Source organism: Leiobunum rupestre, chromosome 3, assembly GCF_980474605.1.
Source record: "Leiobunum rupestre chromosome 3, qqLeiRupe1.1.hap1, whole genome shotgun sequence".
NCBI lineage: Eukaryota > Metazoa > Arthropoda > Arachnida > Opiliones > Sclerosomatidae > Leiobunum > Leiobunum rupestre.
The window spans coordinates 36,867,975-36,884,786 of record NC_143386.1 but is presented as its reverse complement, the minus strand read 5'-3'; the positions used below and the strand labels follow the sequence as shown (position 1 = coordinate 36,884,786).

Sequence of the window (16,812 nt, the reverse complement as noted above, 5' to 3'; positions counted from 1 at the left end):
CCATTTTTTTTATTCAAAAGCTAGGGGTTCACTGGTCCAGTGTCCAGTTTATTAATTCAAAATTATCTACCGTATTATTAACCAACTGTTCTACGTGACCACTTAAATAATTCAAGAGTTGGGAGTCATTGGCCAAATAGACCAGTTTAGAAATAAACCTTATTTCCAAGCCTGCAGTGCTGTCAGAGCAATTAGAAAACGAAATAATCAGGTTTTACGTCGTCTATCAAAGTTTTTGGTCCTGTTTTTGCTAGTCTCTTTATTAGTTTATCTTTGCCTCGTTACATTCGGTTCATCGGTTGAAGGATAGTCAGACTGATTTAAATTGAAATAAAATATCTGTGTTAATTGTTATCTCATAATTTAATTTAACTAGTTAAGATGTCTGCAATTAGCGCTCTAAGTGTTGGTGGAACGAGAACTTCGGGGTCTTCTATAAGAAGCCAAAATGGTGAGTGTTAAATGAAATTTGCACTAAAAATCCTTTATAGCTTCAGATGCACGTGGGAGAGAAAAGCCTATATAAGGAGTGACAATGCGAAACATGACGCACCCTTTTTATTTTTTAATATGTTACAAAATCGTGTTTACAATTTTTAATTTTAGATTTAAAATAATATTATGAAGAATTCCGTTTTTAAATTTCTGGTATTAGAGATACTTATTTCACGTAATTTATTCAATCATTGTCTCTGAAATAGAAAGGGAAAGGTTCATCTCGCTCTCTTTTCTATAGCCAATGGTTAAGTGAATGAGAGCTCGTAACCAGTTGATAAAAGTTCAAAGGTTGAACTGCAAGTTGTAAAATGATCAAATAATGGAGAAAACTTTTATAAGCTTTATTTAAGAACTGTTACAGTACAGGATTTTTTTCCAACTAAAAACTGTAAGAAAATGGTCTCTCATCTAAAAAAAAAATCTAACCACGCTTTATAACACCTTCGTTCATCCGCTTTTGGAGGCTGCATCCTGTCTTTGGAACCCTTATCAAAAACACCACATCAATCAACTCGAAAATGTTCAAGCTCGTGACTCTTAAATTCCCTTCGTTCTCCAGACTTTATCTCGTTCTGACAGACTTGCTACCCTAAATTGGATGCCTTTAAAGTCTTGCCGCCTATACTTGGATTTGGTACTGTTGTACAAACTGTTACGTAATTCTGGTCAGACTTACTTCTCCTACACGGCCTCTACACTTGTCACTCGTGGGAATAGCAGGAAACTCCATCTACCTCACTCTAAAAGGGACTACTTAAAATACTCATTCTTCCGTAGAACCATTATCCCCTGGAACTCCCTCCCAGAAGATGTTGTTAGTGCTGGCTCCGTCAACCTTTTCAAGAGGGATCTCCTTATTTTTATGAACAGTCATGATCACCTGAACTAGACTTTATAACTTTTCCAATTTTATCCCTGTTTCTGTATTTCATACTTTATTTTCCAACCACCACAGAAAATTATAGTATTTACAACATCATGATCTTTTAGATTACCAACTCAGTAACTAACTCGGCTGTGCCCTGCAAGAATAATGTATATGCTTTCCTAGAAAGACTCCATCTTACCATTTTATCCAGGCCTGATTTTAGGAGGTGGACCTATAATGACCCCAAACTACTCCAAAAAATGTGTTCTACTAATAACATACCACTTCCTTTACCAGTCCCTCCACAATTATTTGAAGTCATTCTTCAGTTTGCGTCAGTTACGTTTGGTAGAAATACTTTAAATACTAGTACTTTGACCAGAGGTCCATTGTGGCACCCTTTGGAAATGTGCTTGATTTCCAATGCGAATGGGTCATTTGTTAAACTTTTTACCCTGATGTATTTCTATTGTGGCTAAAATTCAAAATAGAGACAGGTCTATTAAATCTATGCATTTTAGTTTTTATGACAATTGGTATGGTTTTGGTGAAATTAAAGGATGTTTCAAATTTTAAAAATTTTCCAGTTATGGCTGCCAGCTCAATAGCTAATATTGTCAAAAGTTCATTGGGACCTGTTGGCTTAGACAAGATGTTAGTAGATGATATTGGAGTAAGTTTTATCCTCCCATTTTTCATCATTAAAGTATCACAATAATTATGGTAGAAAAGTACATTTAAATTGAAAAAAATTATTTTCTATCAAAATAAAATTGATATATTGAAGTATCATTATCTTGAAATTAAACTCATTTTTTGAATGAGCTATTTGCGCCTCTCTCATAAGGCAGAGTAATCACTAATATGTAACCAAGGGCTCCCTTAAAGGAAGTATGAACTTCCATATTTATGTTTGATCAATGAATTTACATTTCTGCCCCCATCAGCATTGCTAGACATGACAATTATTGTACATGTAGATAATTTTTAGACAATTTTTAAACCATAAGATAATTTTAATGGCGTATTATGTAGTACACTATTTTTGAAAACCGGTTAAGACTGCAACTTTTTGACATTAGATATTTGTATATCAGTCGAAATTTGTTTTAAAGAACTTGGACTTTTTAAGTTTAACATTAATTTTCCCACAAAACTTAAATTTACTGCCAAATGTCAGGTGTACGATTATTAGTGAATGGTTTTTTGGTAAAGTTCCAACTCCCCTTAAAATGCATTTTAGAATGAATAACATTTTATTGTGATAATCGCGATCTCCACCAAAAAGCCTGGGACCCTGCAGAAGATCTTAAGACATACCCTGGTTTTTTCCTTTTTTCGTTTGCTTTAGGATATAACAATAACAAACGATGGAGCAACCATATTGAAATTATTGGAAGTCGAACACCCAGCTGCAAAAATTTTAGTAGAGTTGGCTGATTTACAAGACCAGGAAGTTGGTGATGGTACAACATCTGTGGTAAGTAGATCTAATGAAATAGCTTATCATAAGGACTCACTATTAGAGTTAGAATGCAATTTTTATTAATTTTGGTAGGGTAGTACTAAACCTGAAAACCATGGAAATTGATTTAGTAAATGTATTGAAAATCCATGATTATGGAAAACTTTGTTTCCTATATTACCTATGTTCCCAAAATGCTATATGAAGTTTAATCATCTTTAATGCTATTATTAATTTCAGCATATGCTTTACTAAATCTCTGTAAAAATAGTTTATCTCGACAGTGTATGACACTATTTAAAATTGGAAAATTTTAAACCAGTACAACAATGTTAATACATAAGTAATGTAATAGGGAAAGCCAGAATGTTTAATAAGCTTATGAAACACGTCACTTTATTTACCAATACCAGTATTATTATTCTTGATTTTTTTTGCCATTTTTATAGGTTATTATTGCCGCTGAGCTACTAAAAAATGCTGATGAATTAGTGAAATGCAAGATTCATCCAACTTCAATCATAAGTGGATATCGTTTAGCTTGCAAGTAAGATTTAGGGTTTTCATTGAAAGCAAAGATGTCTTGAATATTCAAAACATAGGGTTCGAGTGTAGTTTAAATTTTTGTCAGAAGTGTTGAAGTCCATTGGCTGACTGAGTTTTAAATTGATAGTTGTCTTCTCAAAATTAATTCCATACAGCAGCTGAAAGTTTCAGCCTGAATTATATAAAAGTTGCCTGCTATTTCCCGTAAATGCCACTAAATATTCTGCACTCGAAGCCTATAGATGACTTCATTTTTACTTATTAGAATGTTTGCATGAATTTATTGGGAACCCTTTTTCTGGTTTCTGTGATTATAATCAATTCTGATTTCTTGGTGTTTGGTGCTGAGACTTTAAGGCAGACTATGAGAAACTTCTTAAAAAACTTCTGTTTTTAATAACTTGTAACTGAGCCAAATGTAACTAAATTTTCTTTGGTTTTTCTACAATTTTTCAGGGAAGCCTGTAAATATATTCAAGATCACTTAACCATAAGCGTTGATGAATTAGGAAGAGATTCAATAGTTAATTGCGCTAAAACTTCCATGTCATCAAAGATAATTGGACCGTATCCTTTTCATTCATTGAATTGTGGAACTCAATCATTTAAGCTAATATTTTATATTTAATTATTGACTATTATAAAGCATCACAAATTATTTAATATATATTAAAAATGTGTTAACTTTAGTGTAATTTAATATTCAAGAAAGAAATCAAATAGAGGTTGAAGTTGCAGAAAGTTTGGCCAATATAGTTTCAAGTTAACTGAGATTTTGTCAAGAGATTGGTGGGAAAAATCCCTGGTAAACTGGGTGGGGTTTATTAAATATTTCAAATATTAATAATAATCATGTATGCATAAATAACCTTAACAAAACATCTTAGTGATTCTGATTTCTTTGCCAACATGGTTGTTGATGCTGCAAATGCTGTAAAAATTAGTGATGGTAAAGGGGGTTTTAAGTATCCAATCAAAGCTGTTAACGTTTTGAAAGCGCATGGACGAAGTACCCGAGAAAGCATTCTAGTTCATGGATACGCACTTAATTGTACTGTAGCATCTCAAGGTGAGCATACTCTTCAAAAATTTGCTCAATATATATCTATATGTCTCCTTAATACTAGTGTCTTTTTTAGCGATGCCTAAGCAGATATTAGGTGCTAAAATTGCATGCTTGGATTTCAGTCTACAAAGAGTGAAAATGCATTTGGGTGTCCAGGTTTTAGTTACTGATCCTGGAAAACTAGAAGCAATCCGACAGAGGTCAGTCGTTTAGATTTTCTTTACATGGTTAAATCATATATTATTTCATGATGTGAAATTTCTTTTAAAATATAAGTTAGTTTTTGTAGATTAATTTGTTTTCCTGGTTTTTGACTCTTTCAATAGAGAGTCGGATATTACAAAGGAGAGGATTCAAAAAATCCTTAGCACTGGTGCAAATGTAATTCTTACCACTGGTGGAATTGATGATTTGTGTTTAAAATATTTTGTGGAAGCTGGTGCTATGGCAATACGCAGATGTAAGAAAATTGATTTGAGAAGAATAGCCAAAGCTACAGGAGGTATGCTCTGATTGTTAAATACAAAATTAATTATATCAATAAAAACTAAATTCTTATTTCCTTTAAAAGCCACACTCCTAATGAGCTTGGCTAATATAGAAGGAGATGAAAGTTTTGAGGTTAGTAGCCTCGGTGAAGCCACTGAAGTTGTACAAGAGAGAATTTGTGATGATGAACTCCTCCTTATTAAAGGGTATTTTAAAAAATTGCGTTGTTGCGTTTTTTGTCAATCGCTGTTGTAAATCTCAATTATTTGTGTTTCTTATGTTATTTCTCTTAATAGACCAAAAGCTCATTCAGCAGCCTCGATTATTCTTCGTGGAGCCAATGATTTTTTTGTTGATGAGATGGAAAGGTCCATTCATGACTCACTCTGTGTTGTTAAGCGAGTTATGGAGTCAAAATGTGTTGTACCAGGAGGTGGAGCTGTTGAGGCTGCATTGTCTATTTATTTGGAAAACTTTGCTACTTCCCTTGTAAGTACATAATATAACAATGACTATTTACTTTTGTCATCAAACTTTTTGGAATGCATGTGGCTAAATGTTAAGTATCTGTATAGTTAAGCTTGAATACTGATTACCAAAGTCTCAATAATTTTCACATGACTTTCCTTTTTGATAAGAAAATAATTTAGTAAAATATCTAAAATGATGTAAAACCAAGACTAATTGATATCTTAACACCTTTTGTTTTTTTTTAAATGTTAAGAGTTCTCGAGAGCAACTCGCTATTGCAGAATTTGCAAGATCTCTACTTGTCATACCGAAAACGTTAGCAGTAAATGCAGCTAAGGATGCAACAGACTTAGTGGCAAAGTTAAGGGCTTACCATAATAGCTCACAGACAAAACCAGAGCATGCACACCTCAAGTGGTAAGCAATCATAGTATTAGATTGTTGAATTTAAATTTTATATTGAAATTATACCTTTTTTTGCTTTGATAGTGTTGGACTCGATCTTTTTGAAGGAACTGTTAGAGACAACAAGAAAGCCGGAGTTTTAGAGCCAGCTATATCAAAAGTCAAATCTCTGAAATTTGCAACAGAGGCAGCAATCACAATTTTAAGAATTGATGATTTAATAAAATTAAATCCAGCAAAAGAACAAGGCAGAGATGAATGCGGTGATATGTAATTACTAAAATAAAAAATTCTTGTCCACCTTGTACAAGTTACGTTATGACTTGTTTCACCATAAATTATACTAACACCATGTTTGGATATGAGCATAAACCTTAAATGTATTTATATCATACTTAGTTTCCTTTTTTATTTGTACTTTTCATTATTAAAATTTTGATGAACAAGATTTTTGGGCACTTTTATTATGACTACCAACTTGTAAGTGACTAATGAAAAGTAAATTATGCAGATTTGCAAAAACACTGAAATTTGAGAAGCTAGTGTTTATTGCATTTGTTTAAATGTAAACCAAAGATACAATTTTTGTAATTGATTACAGTAAATTGGAAGATAATTGCAAAATAAAGCGCCAACCTTACTACTCCAAAATTGTTTTGAAAACCAACTACAAGAATACCCATGTAGATTCATGCATGGGAGTACCTATTCATGACAGGATTGTTCTGGTTTTTAATTTTGTATCTATTTTAAATTCTTTGAGAAGTCCATGGCGTATGGGTGAAACAGCTACCAAAATTATGTTGTAATCTCCGAGGCAATTCATTTAAGCTTTTTTTTAATCAAAGGGGCATATTTCGCCCCCGATTGGAAATTACGGCGTAAAGGTCCCTGGAAATCAACAAATTATCTTCAATGGCACTCGATATAAATTTATTTCAGGTGTCATGCGATTGGTTTTAGATCCCTCTATCTACCTATGCCAGTGCTGAGCCACAGCTTTTAATCAATGGAGTAAAATCAAGAGTGCTAGGAGGAAGAGGCTTCTATTGTGGCTGTGCCATCTTGTTAGATAATTAGAGCACTATTTTTCAAAATATCACTTAAAAAGAGAGGAGACAATTTCACCAATCAAATAATTAATAAATAATCTATCCGACATCCCATTCTGCCTAAATGAGTACTTCATTAATCACCAAGCACCCAGTCCATTAGGGTGTCATCAAGATCCACTGGCATTAACAGAGACTAGGAACTCCAAATTCGATTTCCAGGAGGTAAGCACCGAAACCGTGTTCAATCACTTAAAATCACTCCCCAACAGTCAGGCCATAGGCACAGACGGACTTCCAGTGTCAATAATTAAAGGACTAGCAATTATTATAGCTCCAGTCCTGACCCAAATCATAAACAAATCTTTCCAACTGGGGCAGTTTCCATCTAGGTGGAAGGAAGCTAAAGTAGTACCAATTCATAAAGCCGGTGATCACAAGGACCCGGGAAACTACAGAGGCATATCAATCCTGCAAGCATTATCTAAGACACCAGAACAATGTGCGTACAATCAGATTTTAGGAGTACTATATCAATAACGAGATATTCTACCACATGCAATCCGGCTTTCTTCCAGGCCATTCTACTATGACATGTACCCTGAGTTAGCATGAGCCCATCATACAGCAACTCGAAGCTGACAAATATGTCATAGTAGCATTCCTCGACATGTCCAAAGCATTTGATAGTGTTAAACACAACACTTTAATTGAAATATTAAAGAGGATTGGTCTAGAAAATGCATCACTGGATTGGTTTAACTCCTATCTTAGTGAACGAACACAAGTAGTATCAGTCAATGGGAACACCTCTAAGCCACTATTGGTTAAAACCGGAGTTCCCCAGGGTAGTGTGCTCGGACCACTACTCTTTAACTTATACACTAGTGATAACCACAAAGCCTTAAATACATCAAAGTCAATTGAATACGCTTACGATGACACTGCTCAATTCAGATAAAAACCTAAATAATGCAATAGGAAATCTGGAGAATGATATCCTCATGATGCGTAATGTATTACTTTCTAAAGGGTTACACCTCAACATCAAAAAATCTGCTTTTATGATCTTTTCACCAAATAAGGCCAAAAAACAAATCGCATCAATTATAACGGAGCTGCCAAAAATGGAAATTCGGATTGTTAATACATTTAAATACCTGGGTCTAATCTTTGACGATGAGCTTAAATGGTCTTGTCACATTGACTATACATTTACCAAAGTAAAACAAAAGTTCTGGCTATTTAAACCTTATATATCAAGCCTCAACCAAGAAACCCTATGTATCTTGTATAACGCCCTGGTACAATCAGTGTTTGACTATGGTATGGTGATATATTTTACAATGCTGCACCCATCACAAATTTCAAGAAACTACAAACCTTGAAAAATAATGAAGCCAGAGCCATATTACATATACCACCAAGATCTTCAGCATCAGAAGCAAGAAAGGAGCTAAGTTGGATGAGCTTACAGCAAAGAGCGAACTATCACACCTTACTACTAATGTACAAAATCCATAACAAAAAATGCCCCAGATATGTTTTAGAAATTTTCGACTCGTTCTGCAATCAATGCCATCAAATAAGTACGTCACAAGAAACACGAATATTAACTTTAATACTCAGAATTACCATAATTCATTTAGTAATAAAAGCATAAGAGTAAATGGTATAAGGTTATGGAACTCACTAGAAGCAGTGCTAAAAAGTCAGAACTCTTTTAATATTTTAAAAAAAAGACCTCAAAATATATGTAATTGAAAATTGGTGACAAAATTGTAGCATTTTATTTCTCCTTTCTTTGGTTTTGGATTTTAATTTAATTAAAATTAATAACACGGACACCTATGTAAACCAGTATCTAACTGATAGGAATATCCTGAAATAAAGCTTTTATTATTATTATTATTATTATTACATTAGACTAGTGCTTAAAATTTTTGTCTTAAAATTAATATGAAATAAGAAAGGTGCCACTTTCTAGAGAAATGCAATCGCTTAAAAAATTTATTACCATGATTGCTTACAATTTTTTTATATTAATAGCGATAGTGATCAGCTTTAAATGGTCCTTCTTGAGGAACACCTAAATATTCTGATTGGTTAGATGATAATTTAGTCAATTTAACACCCAAATGATTCAAATGAAGAGCTGCTACTTCTTCATCCAGCTATAAAGAATACAGAATGAATATTAATTACCAGAAATTAATCATCAAAATTGCATTATCATACAGTACCTTTTTAGGTAGAAAATGAACTCCCAAAGGATATTTTGCGGTGTTGGACCAAAGCTCAAGTTGTGCCAATACTTGATTAGTAAATGAATTACTCATAACAAAACTTGGATGACCAGTAGCACATCCTAGATTTACAAGACGTCCTTCAGCTAATAAAATTATGTGATTTCCACTTGGTAACTTGAATCTGTCAACCTGAAATTCACAAGTTCCTTTTAACTTTAAAAGCAACTTAAGAAGTTGGAATCTGACTGGTCTCAATTTTGCATAGCAATTTAAATAATGAACACAAAACCATAATTACTTGTGGTTTGATGTTAATTTTCTCAACAGAATTTTGTTCCAACCATTTAACATCAATTTCACAATCAAAATGTCCAATGTTACAAACGATGGAATCATTTCTCATTTTCAAGAAATGTTCTTGCCTAATTATATCTTTACACCCAGTGGTTGTGACAAATATTGATGCTTGACTAGCAGCTTCTTCCATAGTAGTAACTTCATAACCTAAAATTGATAAAGCAAGCAATTTAAATATTGTTTGGTTACCACAGTAAAACTAATTATCCTGGTATAAATCAACCAGAAGCAACCCTAACGATAGTTCTACATTATGCTAAAGAAAAAGTTAGAAAACAGCCTATCAACTTAATTGAACAACAAGATCAGACTAAATCGGTTATAGGATGGTAGTAAATTTCACATCACTTTAAAGATTCATATACTTTGCATGATCACAGTGCAAAAAATCCTGCAAAGCAAGAAATTTGTCATCTACCCTCAAAATAACAATTTACCAACGCCTGTTTAAGGAAAATTTTTTAATGAAAAATTTTAATGATATACCTTCCATCGCTGCTTGAAGGGCATTTATCGGATCAATTTCAGTTATAAGAACTCTAGCTCCAAATGCTTTGAGAGACTGAGCTGATCCTTTACCAACATCTCCATATCCAGCAACAACACACACTTTTCCAGCCAACATTATATCTGTGGCCCGCTTTATCCCATCTATCAACGATTCTCTACATCCATAGAGATTGTCAAACTTGCTCTAAAAGTTAAAATGAAATATATTTTGGCCTTGAGATTTTGCGCTAAAAATAACTATTTAAGTTTGAGAATCATTTAGAATCGCCAGTACACATACAATGATCGACCAATATGTTTCTAAATTCACATAATTTCATAAAAAAAAAGTTCACAGAAAGCCCCAGCAAATAAACCGGACGAAGGATTTTTCCAAAACTTGGTCTTACCTTAGTTACAGAATCGTTGACATTAATTGCTGGGATTTTTAAAGTACCGTTCTTGAGCATTTTATACAAATTATGCACTCCTGTTGTAGTTTCTTCAGAGAGACCCTTAATTCCAGGCAAATGTTGAGGATATTTTTCATGAACAAGTTGAGTTAAATCACCTCCATCATCCAATATTAAATTCAAGGGTTTTCCATCTTTAAAGACTATGGTCTAAAAATGAAATAAAAACATTTAAAAAAATTATACCTTGGTAGTTTAGGTTTTTTCAACACTAATGGTAAATGAACTTACAAAAGCGACAATAAATTTACTCCAGTATTAGAAATAAAACCAGGTTTAAACAATTTTTTTTCTAACCTAGGACTGCTCAATCAATGCTTCTACTAATTTTTGCACAAACTGTACGAAAAGTAAAAAGAATTTACTTTTTGTATTAAAACCTTACTGATTTATATACAATTAACGGTTTTTTTCATGATGTACATTTTTGTACATCAAAATAAACTTTTATTGAATCTTAAAATTTTTTTTACTCCGGTTTGGAAAACTTATTTCTTCAAATATCTATTGAAATTCATTACACAATTTAAATCAGTTGTTTAAGAAATGATACTAGAGTAGTTTGTCATGTATATGCTCTTTGTTGAAAAACTAACAAAAACATTGGCATGGGTAAAAGTGGAATATACAATTTTATACTTCATGGGAGTGAAGTAAAATCTGATTTAATGTATTTTACTAAAAAAAACTGGTCGAGGTTTTTTGGAATTTTTATAATTAAGCATTTTCTAATTATAAAAGTGACAAGAGTAGTCGCTTCAATGGCCGACTATTAAAAATGTGTATAATATTGTTCCATAAGTGTATAATATTGTTCCATAAGTGTATAATATTGTTCCATAAGTGTATAATATTGTTCCATAAGTGTATAATATTGTTCCATAAGTGTATAATATTGTTCCATAAGTGTATAATATTGTTCCATAAGTGTATAATATTGTTCCATAAGTGTATAATATTGTTCCATAAGTGTATAATATTGTTCCATAAGTGTATAATATTGTTCCATAAGTGTATAATATTGTTCCATAAGTGTATAATATTGTTCCATAAGTTTGACACTTTCTATTCTTCACAAGACAGACTGAATTACAGGCTTCAGCACTGTTTTGTGTCCGCTTGCTAACGCGTCACACGTAGCCTTTGACAGCGCCTCACTAGGAGGATATTTTCTTCTTGTGATGACGTCACTCTGTTACTAGCTCTCAGTAAAATCTTCCCCAACTTATAGAACAATATTATAGACTTATGCTAAAACCAAGAACGAAGTCAAAACCAGGGTGAATGAGAGGCAAGTGTGACGCAACCTTTGTACTTTCAAACGAGAGAAGTTGCTGAGAGAATAAGCTGCTGGCTTGCCCTGTCTTTCTCCGTTTTGGTTGTATGCTGTAGCTAAGCACTCGCTAGGGGATGTATTCAATTTTGTTTATTTCGAAAACCCGACTTAAAAAAAACGACCCAAAAATTTAACAACCCAACCAGAGTCGTGTCGGGGGTTGAAAACTCGGGGATCCCCAACTTACCGGTTTGGAGTCAGGGTCCCCGTACGATCACTAAAGTGTGGTATTCTCAAATTCGTTGACAATTTTTAACTACCAATGCCAAAATGGGATGGAGTAAAATGTGCTAAAATTACTTGCCTGTTCAATACACCAAATATATTCTTCATCTGTTTCGCCTTTCCACGCATATACTGGCACTCCTGTTTCAGCAATAGCTGCTGCTGCATGATCTTGAGTTGAGAAAATATTACAGCTTGACCACTGAACCTACAGTCACGAAAAAAATGTATAAATAGAATAGACAACCTATGCAATTTAAGATGCGACTACAGAAAGAGCCTATGGGTATTTTATCTAGGGGGATTTGGGATCTTCAAATGTTAGAGGCGGCATTTTCTCGTTCACAGGGCTCCCACCAGGTCCCTAAAATGCCTAAAAGCCCGTACTTTTTTTCGAGGTCCCTAAACCACCATAAAATCAGGATTTGGTCAATAAATCACCCTATTTCTAGTACATTTGGTGAAAAGTACCATCGGCTTAAAATATTTCGTAGAAAAGCGAAAAAAACCCCGACTTAATGTGATAGAATTATTACAAAAAATTTAGTCATTTTTGGGATTGATAAAAGTTTTTTTAGAAATTAAAACTAAGTACTTAATTTTTGTGATAAAACATTTTTTTAAATTAAAACTAAGTCAGTTTTAAAAATTTGCTGCTTTTAAAAGTTTAAATAAAGATCTTATTTTTGTTTATTAAAATGGTCCCTATTTGGTTCCTACTTTAAAATATTTGGTTCCTATTTCTAGCCAGAAAAATCCCCTATTTCCCTATTTTTTTTGGAGATTTTGGTGGGAGCCCTGCGTTCAGGGTTTTTATACCACCCTACTCCTGTCCAGGGAGCTCTGAACCACAAATTAAATCATACCTAGGATAATACCCTGGGGGAATGTCACTAACAATTGTAAGTGGCATTTTAATTTGTAAAAATAGGAGGTTTAAATTGGGTTTGGTTAGCTGTGATAAATTTGGTAAAAAAGTTATTTTTAGAACTAACCCAAACAGAATTTAAGCTATAATATTATCCAAATGAATCATTTGGTTTTAATATATCCTACTGTACCAAAACCTTCCAAAAATGAGAAAGAAATAGTATGTAATGTCGATTGATTGAAAATCTAATTTTTTAACTTTCAATGACCAAAACATACATTTTATGCTCAATGCCTAAAAAATTATTATCTGACCAAAGCCGTTGTACTATAACTGTACCCAATTTTACACTCCCTTAACTTTCCTTGTCCTTGAACTTCTTACTCTATCTATTTTGGGCTGAAATGAAAGTTTAAAAAAAAACTAAACAAGTTTCTTGGCTAGATTTAGGAAACTTTCATTTTCTTTAAATTATCATTACTTTTTATTGATTGATTACTTTTACTAGACATTTTTGTCGTAATTTAATACTCCAATATGGCTGTTATTTATCAGTTTTACATGTAGTTTGCTGTATGCATGTAGTTTTACCTTTACTCATATATTTTTTTGCTGGTGTACTTCACTGTTGTAAATTATGAGTATCACAGATTCAGTGAAAAATATGTGTACCTTTGCTCGTACATATTTTTGTACTTAACTTTTGTTAATGAGTTGGTCGCATATTCAGGACACAATACGTGTAATTATCTTTATAATCCTCATAATAAGTGTTAATATTCTACATTTATGTAGGCACTTGAAGAAGGAGAGTCACATAACATGTTACATTTGAAGCTATTTTATTGTACCCTTAAATATTTTTAAAAACAAAAAATGCTAATTTATTTTATATATTGGTACAATTTGGGGAATCTATCGAAATAACCATAATATTAATAAACTTAATGATACAGATAATTTTATTTAAAATTAAAAAGAAATATACTAAAGGTGACAATTTTTATTAAATTAATTTAAATGTGACCGAATAATTTTGTAATTTTACAATCTTAGTAGTGTATGGTACTAACCTCGGCACCAAGTTCAGTCAGAGTTTCAATGAGGACTGCTGTTTGAATGGTCATGTGAAGACAGCCAGCAATTCTAGCACCTTTAAGTGGTTTTTCTTTGCCATACTTTGCCCTCAAAGACATCAAACCTGGCATTTCATTTTCGGCTAAGATAATTTCTTTCCGACCAAACGCTGCAAGGCTAATATCAGCTAAAAAGGATAATGTTCAAATTACAATTAATTCTCCTCAACTTTTAATACAGTTTCACTTGTTATAGCACTTAAAAAAATAATTACATAATGCACTTGTGCTAATGAAGATTACCATATTAATTTAATAGTTGTTTAAAGCATGGTATTCTTGATTTTATTAAAAACAGTTAAAATTTACATGTTTCCGAAGCTTTCGGGTTCAAGACCCCTCGTTTTCAAAATACCGCTTGACGAGGGGTCTCGAACCCGAAAGCTTCGAAACATGTAAATTTTAACTGTTTTTAATAAAATCAAGAATACCATGAAGTATCAGTCATGCTTTAAACAACTATTAAATTAATATTTTAAACCATGGTAAATAAAAATTTTAACTTATACGAAGATTACCATGTCATGTGAATTTTTTCAAGTCTGTTTTATCAAACTTAACAAGTTCAAACAAAACCAGGGGGTGCTACGCGCTAGCAGCTATGAGCAACAAACCCAGCACCCCACACAAAGAGAACGCAACCCGTCAAAAGTCGTGGATTTTCTTGTGTACATTTTCATTGGCTAGATGCTTTAGCGCCTGCTGTCGTCGGAAGTTGGTTTGGATGTAACAAAAATTTAAATAGTAACTAACATTGGTGGTGTGAGTTATTGAATCTTAGTTTAATTGAGCATTTGTTTAAGCAATGAAACGCAGAATAAATATAATATGGTTGATATTTCTGTGGTTAAAAATGATCAAATCTACCAGTAACATTAACACTACTTTCCAAGTTCACAAAAATAATCTGTGGCACACCCCCGATTAAATGTGGTGGAAATGTTAAATACTATCATTTACAGAAAAATATATTCCCTTTTACATAAAATGCCAACAATATAATTTCAGTGCTCAGAAATTTTACAATGTTAAGCTTTTAACATAGGGAATATAGTGCCTTATCGGTTTTATATTTCACAAGTGGGAAACTTGAAGCTTGATAGGGCAAGAACAGATTTGTGTCTTTTTTTCACATTATAAAATTAGACTGGTACCATAAGTAACATAATAACAATAAGTATGACACTTAATTTTGCTTTAATGCTAATTTTCTAGCAGAACCTTTTTTCGGCACTAATACTCTCTTCAAGCTGTGACTTGGACTCGCGACTTACCGTTTTGATCATGCGTGATAAAAAAGCATGAGCTCCTTGTGCCGAGGATTGTTTTTTTAATTTTTATCATTTTAGCCTAATATTCCGCCTATCTATCAGAAACCAGATATTTCAGCTTAGCGAAGTCTCGTATATTTTAGACACTAGAGGGCTCTGTGCTGAGATAACATCTTGATTACGCAATAACTATGAAAATCAGTTAGGTTGTAAATCTCCTTAATTGTCATACTTATTGTTATTATGTTGCTTATGCTGGTACCAAATACATGGTTTCCAATGAAACCAGTTTAAAATAAATGCTGAGCTGCAACCAAAAATGGTTATGCAATTCCCAAAAGATATTTTACGTAAAAATGCATATTAAATATCATTAACAACTAAAACTAATTACATTTGTCGTTTTCAATAACCTATTCATTTCCTACAATTACCATTCTAAGAAAACTTACCAACTTTATATTGAGGTTTTTGACTCATTTTCAAGGATATCTGGGCAACTAAAAGGACTTATTGAAGAGACTTAAAACTATTTATACTTAAAAGATTAATTATAATAGACTTTAAACTCTTGACGTCCGTAGCTTTGATAAGATAAAATCAATCGAAAAATATGAAATACAATATTAGCAACTGTTGTTGGTTTCAGTCAGTAGACTCAGAACCACTGGCGTGACTATACAGTCGTAGTGGTAGTACACCGAATAATCTTTAAGAGCAAAATTACCGCCACAACTTCCACAAACCCCACGATGCCGCAACAGCAATTTTTTTCTTGATAGACACAAATCGGTGCCGACCCAAGGCCTTAGACACCAGCACACAATAACTGATTAATAATAAATTATTAGCGTATTTATGAACCTTGAATCAGGGCGATATATGTGTAACGGCCACGCCAACGGGGGGGATACGTGGCGACAGGGGTGGGGACACCCGTGGCGGAAGTATTCCGACCACCCGTTGGGGGATTGGTGGTCGTCCTCACACGGCTATCCACAAACTCTCCCTCCCAGACGCTTGGGATTACAGGAGTACGCCACTACTCCCTGCGCAAGTGCAATACAATGAGATAGAAAAAAAAAGAGCAAGGAGGATAGCGATTCAAATCCGCCTTCCAGGACCTACCGTTTCGCGGGACAGTATTTGGTGAGTTGGAGAGTTAGGCCCAAGGTTAGTAAATCTAAGACTCAGCCTTAGCTCTTACTAGAACAGGAGCAAAAAAAAATCGTGCTGGTGCCATCTATCATGTTGTTGGAAAACTAAACCTCAATATATTATGCAATGTGGGTGAAGATAGTGAATGACGGACGTTTAACTCAATGAGGTAGAATAAATAGATATCCAAACAAATCTGGGATAAGCGGGACACGTTTTATTTGAGTAGGAGAATAAGGCTTAAGTTTCAACTTTATCCAATCGTGTTGGCGCCATCTGTTTCTATAAGCAGACACTTTTGAAAAATATATTAGGGTTTTGTTTTCCAATAATACGATTGATGGCGCCAACACGATTTGATTAAGTTCATTTACTAGGCTTAATTCT

The 16,812-nt window shown here is 33.3% G+C and overlaps 2 protein-coding genes across 2 annotated transcripts; one reads left to right on the top strand and one right to left on the bottom strand.

Moving 5' to 3' along the window:
- The first annotated feature begins 274 nt into the window (after positions 1-274).
- CCT1 (chaperonin containing TCP1 subunit 1) lies at positions 275-6,252 on the top strand. The gene is made up of 12 exons (XM_090168112.1): positions 275-451; positions 1,954-2,039; positions 2,718-2,846; positions 3,281-3,378; positions 3,834-3,944; positions 4,265-4,446; positions 4,517-4,643; positions 4,770-4,945; positions 5,015-5,138; positions 5,229-5,421; positions 5,657-5,820; positions 5,893-6,252. The coding sequence occupies exons 1-12, from the start codon at positions 382-384 to the stop codon at positions 6,080-6,082; spliced, it is 1,650 nt and encodes a 549-aa protein (XP_090024238.1). The 5' UTR covers positions 275-381; the 3' UTR covers positions 6,083-6,252.
- Positions 6,253-8,840: 2,588 nt separating this feature from the next.
- On the bottom strand, positions 8,841-15,950 carry Ahcy (adenosylhomocysteinase). Its single transcript, XM_090168111.1, has 8 exons — positions 15,720-15,950; positions 13,934-14,124; positions 12,069-12,197; positions 10,366-10,578; positions 9,953-10,160; positions 9,408-9,613; positions 9,104-9,298; positions 8,841-9,034 (listed from the first exon to the last, which is right to left on the bottom strand). The coding sequence occupies exons 1-8, from the start codon at positions 15,745-15,747 to the stop codon at positions 8,903-8,905; spliced, it is 1,302 nt and encodes a 433-aa protein (XP_090024237.1). The 5' UTR covers positions 15,748-15,950; the 3' UTR covers positions 8,841-8,902.
- Positions 15,951-16,812: the final 862 nt, after the last annotated feature.

What these genes read in the sequence shown, in the direction of transcription:
- CCT1 (XM_090168112.1), top strand. Translation starts at nt 382, where the DNA reads ATGTCTGCAATTAGCGCTCTAAGTGTTGGTGGAACGAGAACTTCGGGG. An exon ending in GGATATCGTTTAGCTTGCAA is followed by an intron (nt 3,379 to 3,833) that starts GTAAGATTTAGG and finishes ACAATTTTTCAG; the next exon opens with GGAAGCCTGTAAATATATTC. An exon ending in TCATCAAAGATAATTGGACC is followed by an intron (nt 3,945 to 4,264) that starts GTATCCTTTTCA and finishes AAAACATCTTAG; the next exon opens with TGATTCTGATTTCTTTGCCA.
- Ahcy (XM_090168111.1), bottom strand. Translation starts at nt 15,747, where the DNA reads ATGAGTCAAAAACCTCAATATAAAGTTG. An exon ending in CCTTCAAGCAGCGATGGAAG is followed by an intron (nt 9,614 to 9,952) that starts GTATATCATTAA and finishes TATCAATTTTAG; the next exon opens with GTTATGAAGTTACTACTATG. An exon ending in AAATTAACATCAAACCACAA is followed by an intron (nt 9,299 to 9,407) that starts GTAATTATGGTT and finishes TGTGAATTTCAG; the next exon opens with GTTGACAGATTCAAGTTACC.